General features: G+C 36.4%; 1 protein-coding gene and 1 long non-coding RNA gene across 2 annotated transcripts; one reads left to right on the forward strand and one right to left on the reverse strand.

The window, feature by feature from the left end:
* Positions 1-497: 497 nt before the first annotated feature.
* GNL2 (GNOM-like 2) lies at positions 498-5,893 on the reverse strand. Its single transcript, XM_039033833.2, has 2 exons — positions 4,826-5,893; positions 498-3,751 (listed from the first exon to the last, which is right to left on the reverse strand). Exons 1-2 carry the CDS (start codon positions 5,890-5,892, stop codon positions 643-645), a joined length of 4,176 nt encoding a protein of 1,391 aa, XP_038889761.1. The 5' UTR covers position 5,893; the 3' UTR covers positions 498-642.
* Positions 5,894-6,037: 144 nt separating this feature from the next.
* LOC150035805 (uncharacterized) lies at positions 6,038-11,795 on the forward strand. The gene is made up of 4 exons (XR_016530033.1): positions 6,038-6,169; positions 6,865-10,553; positions 10,707-10,843; positions 11,570-11,795. It is a non-coding gene; the product is annotated as an uncharacterized LOC150035805 (long non-coding RNA).
* Positions 11,796-13,165: the final 1,370 nt, after the last annotated feature.

Here is a 13,165-nt window from a genome sequence, read left to right on the forward strand (position 1 = left end):
AGTACTCTTTATATCAACGATCGTTGGAAGTACACAATATATCTACGATCGTATCCTTTGATTCAGAAATACCTATTGAAATATAAAAGAACATTTTAGATAAAAATTTTACTGCCTGCATTTGCATATTAGAATTCTTTAGTTAGTTGAGCTTTTTTATTCAATCGTCATGATGGAAGAGTTATACATGAAGAGAAATGTAGGTTTCTTCGCTTAGATTACTCTCCATTCCCTTTTGTAAATTATTTTTGGAATATTCATCTCCAGAAATGTCTTGTAAGTGTAGCGTTCATTCCTAGAAATATGTTTCGGGAACTTCATTGGAAATCTTTTTCTACCTTGATATAGATAGAGAGAGAGAGTTAATGAGTCTGCCTTTAATATGATGCTACTTTCGTGATAATTGGTGTTTGTAAAATCATTTCGCTAATTGTGATCACATTTTCTAACTGAACACTCTAATCCTAAGATAAATTAATAACATAATAGGAAAACAGTTGGCAGAATTTGATTTGATGCCTTAATAATAATCCTATAAAAGTTAGAAAAATTCCTCCGATTACCTTCTAAGAGCAAAAAGAATGGTAAACTATCAGTTGGTTAAAGTTAATCTACTATTTTACAAGTAAATATGTCACATGCTCAAAGGCTTTCTTCTGGGAAAAGTTCGTCTTTGATACCAGGAGCAATCCACTGGATCTGGATGTAAGTTATTTCCCACAGATCTTCGCCTTCTTTCTTTATCAGTATCTCTTTTTCTCTCATGTTTGTGATTATTTTTCTCAATAAATCTGGGACTAACTCTTTCAAACTTGATTCACCATAACTTCCTAGATCAGCCTTCATACAAGTATCCATTCTTCTCAATACCCCAAGCCAAAATGTTCGGAACCCAGCGCTTTCTGATATCTGTTTCAGGTATAGTAAGTAAATATCTGTCAAGACTTCCATTGAAATCTTTAGAGTACCCTCCATGCTTCTTGCCTCTCTCTCCGCATTATCTCTTCTTGAGTACTCCAACATTTTTTCATGCAGATCATCTACCATTGCAAAAATTATGTTGTTAAAACAACTAATACAGTTGGTTGGGGGGAAATCCAGTTCTTCTGCCAACACAAAGCTTTTCTTAAGAGATGCGATGGCATGGTTTCTTATCTCTTCTCTTCTAGCTAAGCTTGTTTTTCGGAGTGCTTCGCCTAGTTTGAGAAATAAAGTCAAGGAAAAATTAGAAGATCCTAAACTTTTGTCGTCTAATGAGGAGCTACTTGCATTGCTTGCTACACTAAAACTGTTCCCTGATTCTGCACAGTAATTCCTGTACCATTGGACTAAGAAATTTACAGAATCTGATAATGAATCTAAGATTTTCAAGTTCTTCTCTAACGGGCTATTCTTGAGTGCAACATAACTAAAGGCGCAATCTATACAGAAGGTATAGTTTGTGCGTGTTATATGTGTCCCATCAGACATCAACATGATCAAAGTCTCGACTCCTTGGTCATATGTTTCAGGATGCCGACCAGTGGCTGACAACAAATGAAGAAGTGACTTCCAACCAATTTGACTTTGGAGATTTGCTGGGTACTCAATAATAATCTTGCTTACTGATTTTGTTATGGACTCAAAGCAAGTATCAAGAATCTCCTTATCAAGCATCCACATCAAGTTTATGGACTTGAAGATGAGTTCCTCAGGAAGTTTCTCAGGTTGGTAAGTCGAAAGGAGCCTAAGGCATACTTTAAAAAGTCCTAAAACAGCCTTTTCTGCAAATGGGATGGCAGAGAAAAGAGGAAATTGAACAACTGCTTGTAGATACTCGTGGAAGCTAGGCCAAAAAACCTGAAACCGGTATAGGTTAGCCATGGTCATTGTTATTATTAGATCCCAACAAAATCCAACAGTTTCTTCTTCTTCAACTGGTGTGCTAAACTTTTGTCCTTTTCCAGCAGCGGCAAATATTAAGGATCGCCCAAGATGGAACAGAGCCTCATCATGTATGTTTGAACTGCTGCTAAAGATGTTCCCAATGCGACATTGCTTGACAAACTTCAAATTTTGTTCATATTCATTTAAGTTGAGAGTTAAGGAATCTTCCATACTATCGAGTGATAAAAATTGCGAAAATCGACTGGCCATACCAGAGGATTGTTGGGAGCAAAATTTAGGATCTTGAGAAGGGAAAATCACTCCTGATTCTGACCTTGCAACATCATTTGATGAGGTGGAAGCTACTTCAAAGTCAATAACTGATGGGGGAAGTAGTTTAAGTCTTTTGAGTTTTAGTAGGCAATCCACAATGTTCTTCCAACCCCCTCGAATCGAGTCTCCAAAGTTGTTTGCGATGGTGAAAACTGCTAGTGTAGCCAGTTTTGGCTTCAAATCATGACTAAATACAAAAAGCGTTTCTTCTGCAGATGCATAAGGGTTCAATAGAGTAGTAAATTTAGAAAACAGGGCCAGCAGTTCATCCAGTGTGTCCTCCAATCCATACTGTGTAATCTTAGCAATGGAGAACAATCCTTCAATGCATTCATTCAGCATCTCATCTTCATCTGCATGCTCAAAGAAAGCGGCAAGAGATGCAACTGAAGGACCAGCAATGCAGGCAAACATGTCTCTGCCCAGGCGAGGATCAAAATCACACAACATGAAAGGTTGTATAATCTTGGATCTATTCATCAATTCAACCCATTTGCTAGGATTCATATCAAGTTGCAAACCTGACTGTGGTGAGAGAATAATTGCATTATTCGAGATCGAATGAAAAAGCTCAGATAAATAATCTCTAGGAAGATCCTTCCCTGCGTTGATTTCTCTGTTGTTCCTGATGAACTCGTCTTCAGTCATCTTTTTCTTCACTTGTGGATTATGTTGATCAGTATTCAACATTATTAAAGAATAGCAAAGAACAAATACCGTATCTTTACTAGCGAAGGTATTTGAAGATTGTAGATCATAAAATCTCTCTGAGAATGCCTCTAATATGCGATGAATCTTTTGCGCTTCTCCCGGCAAACGAAAAGTCTCGAGGTAAGTTCTAAGAGCAGTGTCTAGAATCATGCCTGTAAATTCAAAGGTGTCTGTAAACTCTGCCAATACTTTTACGTGAAACTGATCGGGATCACCAAGATATTCACCAATGAACTGTTTGTCCAGTCCATGAGTGTACCTGAAAAAGAAAGCATAAGCTTTTGGGTCTGGAGGATCAGAAACCAATTGAGACAGCTTCAAATATGCTAAGCCTTTCTTTTCATCTCTATTGAAATGGTGACCGGCGATCAATATCTTCTTCTTCTGTGCCTTTCTTACTCTTACATAGTTCAGCCAATCCTCCAACTCTAAGTCTTCTTTGGATTTTTCTTCCCAAAAGGGTCTATACTCGGTGACTTGAGCTGGATATACCCTTAAACTGCCGTTGCCCCCACAACTTTCTTCTTTATGTTTATCAAGTTTTTCTGCAATGTTGTGAATCATAATTACTAGTCCCTCGAAGGCTTGGATATTTAAAGTGGTCAAGGGGCTTCCTGTAGGAAATGAGAGCTTACATAGCAACTTCCCGATCTCCTCGAACAAATTCCATCGAAGGGGATCACAATCATAGTTTACATAGAATTCTAGAATGAAGGAGGATTGCCTGCAGAAGTTTATGATTCCTTCAAGTGCAACTTCTTGGATTTGGGTCGAGTTTCCAAATGATGCTAATTTCAACGCCACATAGACGAAGAATGCTTCTAATTGAAGTCGAACAAACCTGCTCAGAGAATGATGAAATAGAAAAAGATCACTTCAAGTTATTTGGTTTCTCTTTTTCTCTCTCTCTAGAATGTGACCCCGAAGATTCCTTCCAAGAAATAAAATTTCAAATGTTTTAACTATTGAGTTCAAGTTGGCACATCATTTTTAGTTCTAAAATCATGTTTTAGGGAAATATATTTGACTTCTAGTAGTTCAATTCTCTCGAAGCCTAGAAAATTGTAGTAATGTTTTGTAGGAGGAAGATTCGGAGATTATTTTTGTTATTTTCATAAAAGTTAAACATTGTTTAGTCAATTTGAACATTCATTGGTGTCAGGATAATTGTGCTTGTATCAAGTAATGTGATACAATTATTTAGATTTGTACAACCTAAATTAGGGTAAAACTTGAGTACTCGTTGCTTAGAACTACGTACTTTTGGTTGATTAAGAATTAATACTACAATGTGGGACAAATCTATTATATTATAAGTAATTATTAGTTGTAGTTTAGGCTCCCATTTCTTTACGAAAAAAAAAGAAAACATTTTTTTTTTTTAAATTGCAACATGACAATTTTAATTGGACGATTATCTAGGTTTGTGCAGACAACACCTAAGCATTTTTCTTATATTATTTCATATCATGAAGTTTTTGCTACATACTTTTAAGACTATTCAAGTCCAACCCGTGACTTAAATATCTTTTTCAGCCTCCATTTTATATATGTAGTTTTGCATTAATAAATATATAAAATTAATATTTTTAGTCCTTGAACTTTCATGAAAAGTAGCCATTTATTTTAGTGTACTTTCAACTTGGTAATAATTTTGTCTCTCAATTTAGTATGATAAACCAACTATCAAGAATAAGTTATTATAGTCTTAGCATAGCTTAACCCGTGAACACCTTTGAGCCAGTCAAATTCATTTCTTTACTCTCATATTAAGAAATTAAAAAATATTTAAGTCTTCGAATAATTTATTTGCTAAAAGATACTTTACAAGTAAGTTTTCTACCTTTGAGGGTGAACAAAAAAAAAAAAAAAAAAAGGGTTCCCATTTTTAAAAGGTGGTAAAGAGTGTGTTTACCTTCGAAGGAAGTGATAGATATTCAAAACTGTACTGCAGATCATTGACAAAACCAGAGGATTGGAAGATGCTCCATAATGAATCAAATGATGAAACAGATCATCCTGAACCATCCTCAAAAGCTTCGGATGCTTACCAATGGCGTCCCCACTCAACTCCACCGCCGAGTTTATCAACACCAAAGCAAATAACTGAACATCCTCATCCGCCGTCCTCGATCCCCCTCCCATTCCCAATCCCCCATCTCCAATCTCCACTATTTCCACCACATTCAACAATGAACACAAAAAATGAAACACATCTATTACACACCTTATCCCATACCCCGAATCCAAACTCCCTCCTAAATCCGCATCCTCCGTATCCGACTCCGAATCCTCCCCGTCCCTCACCTCTATCTCCGGCAACCTCGAAAATATTATCTGTATCAACTCGTTCATAGTATATCTCGCCGTCCTCTGCAGCAAATCCCCTCGACTCGCCGATTGCTGAACCACATTGAAACATGTGTTCACAATCGTACATACAGATTGATCGTTCAACAAGTACGAAGCTCTGTGGTTCATCAATCCAGCTAGAACTTGAAGAATCTTCATCATCACTGCGTCTTCTGTTACCAGGTCAGTTTTTTCAAGTTTGCAGTTTGTGATTCCTAGTACTATTAAATTTATTGCGTCTTTCACTCCTGGTGTCTTCTCGTTGAAGATTTCTACTTTGATTATTTTGAGTAAGGCGGAGAGAGCCACGCCGGTGGCGGCGGCAGGAATGTCGTCGCTTTGTATGACGTCGAGGATGGGAGAGATGTAGATGGAAGGATCGATGGTTCGCCATTTTTGTTGAGGGTGGAAGATTAGAGCTCGGAGGGATTTTAAGGATTGTTGGATTGAGGAATCGTAGGTGTCGTCGATGGTGGAGATGTAAGGAGAGTTTAAATCAGAAGGTGGACGGCGGATGACGGCGAGAACGGCGCCGACTTCGGTGTTTAACATGCAGGAGAGACCGAGCTCTCGGCGTTTGGATTTGGGGGAATCCTTTTCTTCTTCGTCGTCTGATGATCGTTTTTCCATGAGAGAATAATGGGAGTGGGAAATGTTGAGGATTTGGAAGGGAAGGAAATTGTGAGGTTCTTGGACATTATTGGGTTTTCCGTTATAAGGAAATGTGAATGGTTGGGATTGAAGATTGGAATGATTCTACCAATAAAATCTCCAGATTTGTTCCAGTTTTATTTATGGTGTATTTTTGGTTTCCCCGACAGTGAGGCTTTCTCGTATGATTCGTGTGGTTCGATGACGGTTGAAACAGTCAAGGACAGGACAAGGTTTCGGCTGTTAAATTTCCCAGGTTCGTTTTTTCTTCTTTGTCAAATTTTGTCTCATTATCATTTTGTTTCGTGAAACACTACTTACATTCTTGCATCTTCTTGCTTTATTTATTATCTTTCTTATATATATATATAGAAATACTTTCAAGGGACCAAACTTTAATAATAATAAAAAAAATTATTTTTATTTTAAAAATTTAGCTTATAAACACTATTTTCACTACTAAATTTCTATATTATCTATATTATCAATTCTTTTTACTAAAATTTTCAAAAATCAAGTTATGTTTTTATTTTTTTTTAAAATTAAAATTTGTTTTTGTCTTTAGAATATGATTTGAAATTTTAATATTTTGTTAACAAGTTGAAAACCATAATTTATAAACTGTGATAAAACAAACCTAAAATATAGAAAGTTAAAACTAAATTTGTTATCAAATAGAGCTATTATTTAAATATCGTTTGATAATCATTTTGTGAAACTACTTACGTACTTACATCTTCTTGCTTTACTTATTATTATTATTTTTTTTTAAAACACTTTAGAAAAGCAAAGTATGAAAATTGAAGCTATGATTGATTATCATTTGATTTTGGTTTTCATTTTTGAAAGTTAGACTTATAAATACTATATTCACTCCTGAGTTTCTATATTTTGTTATACATCTTTCTACTAACATTTTAAAAAATTAAGTTACATTGTTGATTGTATCAGATCGAGATTCGAGGTTTACTTCGAAATGCTGGCCCAGTTTATAGAAGGCTTTTGATATGAAGTTGCATTTCAATACTATATTTCGTCCACAGATAGATGAACAATCAGAGCGAACCATTTAGACATTGGAAGACATGTTGAGGGCTTGTGTGTTGCAGTTTAAAGACAGTTGGGATATGCATTTGCCATTAGTTGAGTTTGCTTATTATAATAGTTATCATTCTAGCATTGGATGACTCCATATGAGGCACTGTACGGGAGACAGTGTAGGACTCCAGTCTGCTGGAATGAGGTTGGTGAGAGGAAGTTAATAGGGTCCAGAGTTGGTGCAAACGGCCTCAGAAAATGTGAAGTTGATTAGAGAAAATCTGAAAATAGCTTCCGACCGTCAGAAGAGTTATACAGATAAATGTAGAAGAGAGTTAAAATTTGAAGTTGGGGATCGTGTATTCCTCAGACTATCTACATGGAAAGGAATACTTAAATTTGGTAGGAAGGGTAAGTTGAGCCCAAGATATATAGGACCCTATGAGATAGTAGAACGAGTGGGCCCAATAGTGTACAGACTAGCCCTACCTTCCGAATTATCTAGGATATATGATGTTTTCCATGTGTCTTTGCTAAGGAAGTATGTACCAGATCTTTCACATATTTTGCAAGATCAACCAGTGCAGTTGAAGAAAAACTTGTCCGATAAAGAGGAGTTAGTGCATATTTTAGATAAGAAGGAACAAGTGTTGAGAAATAAAACTATTCCATTAGTGAAAATATTATGGAGGAACCACAGAATGGAGGAAGCTACATAAGAGGTTGAAGAGCAAATGAGAAGCAAATACCTATACTTGTTTGTATAATGGAGCTTGAGACAAATTTTGAGGATGAAATTTTTTTATGGGGAAGGTAAATTGTAGATCCTAGAGCCTATTTTCCTAAGTAATTATGCTCAAGCCTATTTGATGTCATGTTTATGTTTGTTGTTATCATAGTTGCACGATATGTTGTGAGTTATGAGAATGTGTAGAGATGTTAAGAGAAAGAAAAATACTCTAAATGCTGGGAAAGAAGGCTCTCAGGTAGTTTGAGGAAGCAACCAACACTTAGTGAAATCTTGGAAGATGTAAGTAAAAGGAAACTAGGTGTGGAGTTAGGTCAAAGAGTAAAGGAAAGTCTCTAAGTATGGGACTTGAGGCTCTCAGGTGAAATGGGAAGTCTCAACACTTAGAAGGAAATGGAGGCTTATGAGTTTGAGTCATGTTATGCCATACGTCTAGGAACCCAAGAGGGGAGAATCGGCTAAGTGTAGTAAGAAGAGTGCATTAAAGCTCTATGTTAGAGGTTATAATGAGCACCAAGTGTTGGTATTGGCCGTGGCTAGCAAGAGGCACACATTGGCCTGAAAAGAGTTTAATTTGGTCAAGGAGAGGCAATATACATGCAGCTAAGAGCCCAAGTGTGTGCTGAGGAGGTGTCGAGGTGAGGCATAAGGTGTGAGCTGCAAGGTGTGCATTGGCTGTGAGGATTAGAGGTTAGCAACAAAGTATGGCTGCTTGAGGGCTTAGGCATTGGCGTTGGCAAGCAACATCGCCTTGGAAGGATGCTAAGCGTTGTTGAGTGGAGGTTATTTTTGGCTAGGATGAACAACCAAGGCGTGAAGAAAGGCGTTAAGGCAAGGTGATGGGCGATGGCCATGTGTGTGTGTTGGCTGAGAAAGGGATTAGTATAGACGTTAGCCCTATACGTCGAAATAGAAATGAAGCACTTAGCTTAATCAGTTGGTTAGTGGGCTAAGTGGCATCATTAGGAGCATTAATCAAAGGTTAGTGGCCTAGGTGGCACCAATTTAGACCCCTTAAACATGCACAACTTAGTATAAATAGAAGGTTGTGAAGAAAAGCTAAAGTTTGCTCATTTTTCACGTGCCAAAGGGGAGGAGCTATTGCCAAATTGAACTTCAATCAGTATTGAAGGTAATCCTAGACTGTCAAGAAGAAATTCCCACGATTTGGGACTGAAATTTGAAGAATCCAACAAGTGTTCTAAGTTTCTTGATCATTTGAGCAAGTTGGAAAGATGAGACGAATCGAGATCACTAAGAGGAATTAGAGGCTCAAATTTTAAGGTAAGAGAATTAAGATGATTAGGAAGAAGTTCTTAGAAGGAAAATTTGTGAGATAATGTATGGAATTTAAATTATTAAGGCTGGAAGTTGAATTTAGAATTTTGATGGATGAATAAGCAGGCAGCTGCAACCAAGGGACAAACAAACAACTGGCTAGGCGGAGGTGTACATGAGCGTGCGCAAGTGTTGGCGATGGTATGCGTGGGCATGCACAAGCATTGGCTAGTGTGTGTGTGTGTAAGGAAAGGCATGAGGCTGTGGGTGGAGGCATGCCATCAACCGAGTTGTGCTAAGTGTAGCGCCAACACGTGCCCAATGCCTAAGTAGAGTGAGCGTGTCCTAATGCCTACTTGAACGCCCATATACGTGTGTTTAGCACCCAACCAGCCAAGTTGCAAGCCAAATGACTAAGTGTAGGTGATATGTTGATGATAGGCTAGACGTTGGTGAGTTGTAAGGAAGTTCTAAGTGTAATGCTATGCTTGAATACTAGAGTTAAGCTCAAAAGGGAGCCAATAATGTTAACCTAGGGTGCTTCTTCATGTCATAGGACAAATGCAAGCAGAAGAAGCTTATAACCCTTGGGAGAGTGGCACAAGACGACAAGTGACTGGTTTTTTATAATAAGGATTGTACCTTAACTTAATTTTCATGATTTAAGCCATATGGTTTCTATGATGTTTTTTGTAACATCCTGAATTTCAGGAAAATTTAAGTTAATTATCTAAAATTATTGAGTTTAAATTTCCCTTTCATTGGAAAATTGGGGTTAAATTGAAATAATTGAAAAACTTTTATTGGTTAAATTGAATTTAATTGATTAGATATTCGAACTGATTATCTTGAAAATATTGAATTTTGCTTCCCTTTGATTTTGGATTTTAGGGCCAACTTAAAAAAAAAAAAAATTAAAAGAGATAATTAATTTCATGTGGTTTTGAATTGATTTAAATATTTGGAAGGATTTAATTTGTATCAAATTAATGGATCTTATGCCCTTTAATTTTGGTTTTTGAAACTTAAATTAAGATAATTTGAAAAATTAATTGATTTCTAAATTTAATAAAATCTTTGGAGATTTTGGAGATATTGTGATAAAATATTTTATTTATCTTTTCAAAATTTGGAAAAAAAAAAAAGAGGATTGAGATTTTTTTTCGAAATTAAATGAGAGTGAAAAGAGCTTAAAAATTGGGGAGAAAGCAATTCGGTTTTTCAGCGACAACTTCCACAAAATTGTCGATTGCCAGAGTTTGAACTGTTGGATCGTGCTCAAATTTAGTCAGTCTGTTCGAGACATATAGAGTTTCATTTTGAACGGTTGGATCATTGTTTGAAGCTCTGATTTGTTCGTAATCGCTGCCGAATAAATTCTGTAAACTAGAAATTCCCCTTCTCTCCCACTCTCGCAAAACCTCCTCATGCAAGACCTTCTCACTACCAGCAGCTAGCCTAAACAATTTATGCCATCCGACAGCAACACAGGCTGCCTATCTATGGCAGCCACAAGTCGACGCGCCGTTGGCCGCCATTGCCCCGATCTTTGCTGGAATTTTGAGGAAAACCTTGGGTAAGACTTATTTTTCTTTATAATTTGAGAGGTGAAGTTCACCCATTTGATTTTGGGTTAAATTAGTAACCTCTCTTTGGTTTGAAACTTATATTCAAAGTTTAGAAGTTTTGAGGCATTGACCATCAAGTTAGATACCATTTTGTTTTGCAGAAAATTGGTGAAGATCGATTGGCTAATTAAATCGAGTATTGGAATTTGTCTTGGACCAAACCACAACTTTAGGTTGATTCAAGTGTGCTAAAGAAGTTCTAAGGAGATTTTGTTTTGCGTTTTTTTACCAAGTTGAGGTAAGTAATCTTACTACTGGAACTGTCGTAGTGCCCGAAAATGATAATTATGATTTATTGAGGATTGTCAGTTAACATGATATTTATGTCTGCCTTCATTGACTGAGGTTTGAAATGACTGGAGTTAGGAATTGACAAATATGATTTACTGATGATATATTGATAGTTTGATGTTTATGTATGCCTTGCTGATATGAGAGTTTTAAATGCTAGTTACGCATAGAGATGTTTGAATACTAGTATGATTTGAGTATATTATTTTTATTGGAGATCCTGTTGAATCTGAGGAGGATGAGATGCATACATATGTTATAAAGCTATGATAAAGAAATTTATATATATATATTGTAGAATCATGATGATGAGATGTATATGTATGTTATAGAACCATGTTGAGATTGTGATGTCGAGATTGTGATAGTGATCTTACTGATTAGTTAGAATGCCCACCAGTTTGTGTTTCCTTCGGGATTCACCAGTTTGTGTTTCCTTCGAGATTTACCAGATTGTGTTTCTTTCGGGATTCACCAGAGGTAGTAGGCATATTTAGCTACAGTAGAATATAACTCAGTTTTTCATGTATGTATGTATCCCATGAGGACTAGGATAGTTTATATGTTCCACCAGAGATAGGCATCTAGAGGACATAGATGCCTAACCTGACCTTAGTAGTGAGGTTACTTATTGAGTATTTTATACTCATTCTTTCTCATATTATTGTTTCAGGTAAGGGTAGAGATGCATCGACGATGGACAAGCAGAATTCGTGATCGAGCCACTGGGACTAGTTTTATGCTTCCACTCATGAGATTTAGATTTCTTTTCATGTTTTTCTTAATTTTCAGTTTTGATGTCTGAAACTTACTATTAAGAATTGTTTTTAGACTTATTTATTATCATTTATGATTTATGGGTACCCTATTGTTGTTTTTAATATTTGAATTTAATGAAAGCCTTTTGCACTTACCTTATTTATTTAGCATTTATTTCACCATAAAAGAGTGTCGTTTTAAGTTCCATGCATGCATGTCTTTAGTAACGGCCTAACTTAAGTCCTAGAGGGTCGGGTCGTTACATTTTTCAACACATGTTATTTGAAGAACATTGTGTTTACTTGTTCATATCATGGTTTTATCTAGTGATTTCTCAAACGCATGCTTTAATATGAGTAGCTTGATGTGTTAATGCCTAGTCCCTTTTCTTTAAAAGGTAGGGTTTTAAGTGAAATAAAGTGATTTCTCAAACGCATGCTTTAACATTATGCATCGAGGGGACATGATCGTTACGCAGATAGCTTCGACGTACAACATTGCTGATTCGTTTACAAAGGTACTCACGGTTAAGGTGTTTGAGGGTCACCTAAAGAGTATGAGTCTATGAGACAAACCACATCTAGTCTAGGCAAGTGGGAGATTTTATACTAGACGCGTATTGTATGCCCTAGTTTCTTATTTTTGTGTACTTTTATAATAGTTTGACTTTTATGATGTACACCTCACTAGCTTTGGGACAAGTGGGAGATTGTTGGGGTTGATGCCCTAAATCTCGTGGGTCCAATAGTTTGTATTTGTAATGTACAAATAATTTATTTATCTAATAAAATAAGAGATATTTTATTTGACATTTATTAACATTAACCCACAAAACCAATAAACTAAGATCCAAGGTTTTCTTTTATAACTTAAACATGTATGTGGAGACATACATGTAGATCATGTTTAAAAGATAACCTAAGTGGTCTGTAGTAGGTGGTTAAGGCAGGGTACCTTACTCTGGTGACACAACGAACATGGTCCGTTTTGTAGTTGCTACAATTGTTGTAAAGTGCTACAAATGATCTGATCTTGATCATTCATGTGGAAATATGTGAACAGAGGTGTTTTATACAAAGAGTTTGTATAAGACCAGACCACGAAATAAATAGTCTCGCTACATACCATCGTTGATAGAAGAGACTTACATTTCACTGGGATGACCATAGGTGACTTGACTTGAATTCTAAGTGAGTTGTGAACTTTTGTCTATGAAGGCGGTCCTTTAATTTGCATAGGTGAGAGTGGCCTGTATCGTCGAGTCAATATGCCTTCCATTTTGGGGATTTGTTTGATTGGGGATTGGGGACGCAACTTCACAAGAAGGAATTCACTCATTTTTTATAGTTAGAGTAAGTAGAGAAATTGCTCTCTAAAAGCTGATTCTGGGACTTGAATAATGTGACGCCCTCTCTTAGCCCAAGAGGGATTTGATCATAGTTGGACTATGATTTATTGTTCATTAGAGAGATCGATGATACCTAAGAAGTTAGATATGACTACATGGAAA

Source organism: Benincasa hispida, chromosome 6, assembly GCF_027475165.1.
Source record: "Benincasa hispida cultivar pf3 chromosome 6, pf3_genome.v1.1, whole genome shotgun sequence".
NCBI classification, from domain to species: Eukaryota; Viridiplantae; Streptophyta; class Magnoliopsida; order Cucurbitales; family Cucurbitaceae; genus Benincasa; species Benincasa hispida.

What these genes read in the sequence shown, in the direction of transcription:
- GNL2 (XM_039033833.2), bottom strand. Translation starts at nt 5,892, where the DNA reads ATGGAAAAACGATCATCAGACGACGAAGAAGAAAAGGATTCCCCCAAA. An exon ending in ATCTATCACTTCCTTCGAAG is followed by an intron (nt 3,752 to 4,825) that starts GTAAACACACTC and finishes TTCTCTGAGCAG; the next exon opens with GTTTGTTCGACTTCAATTAG.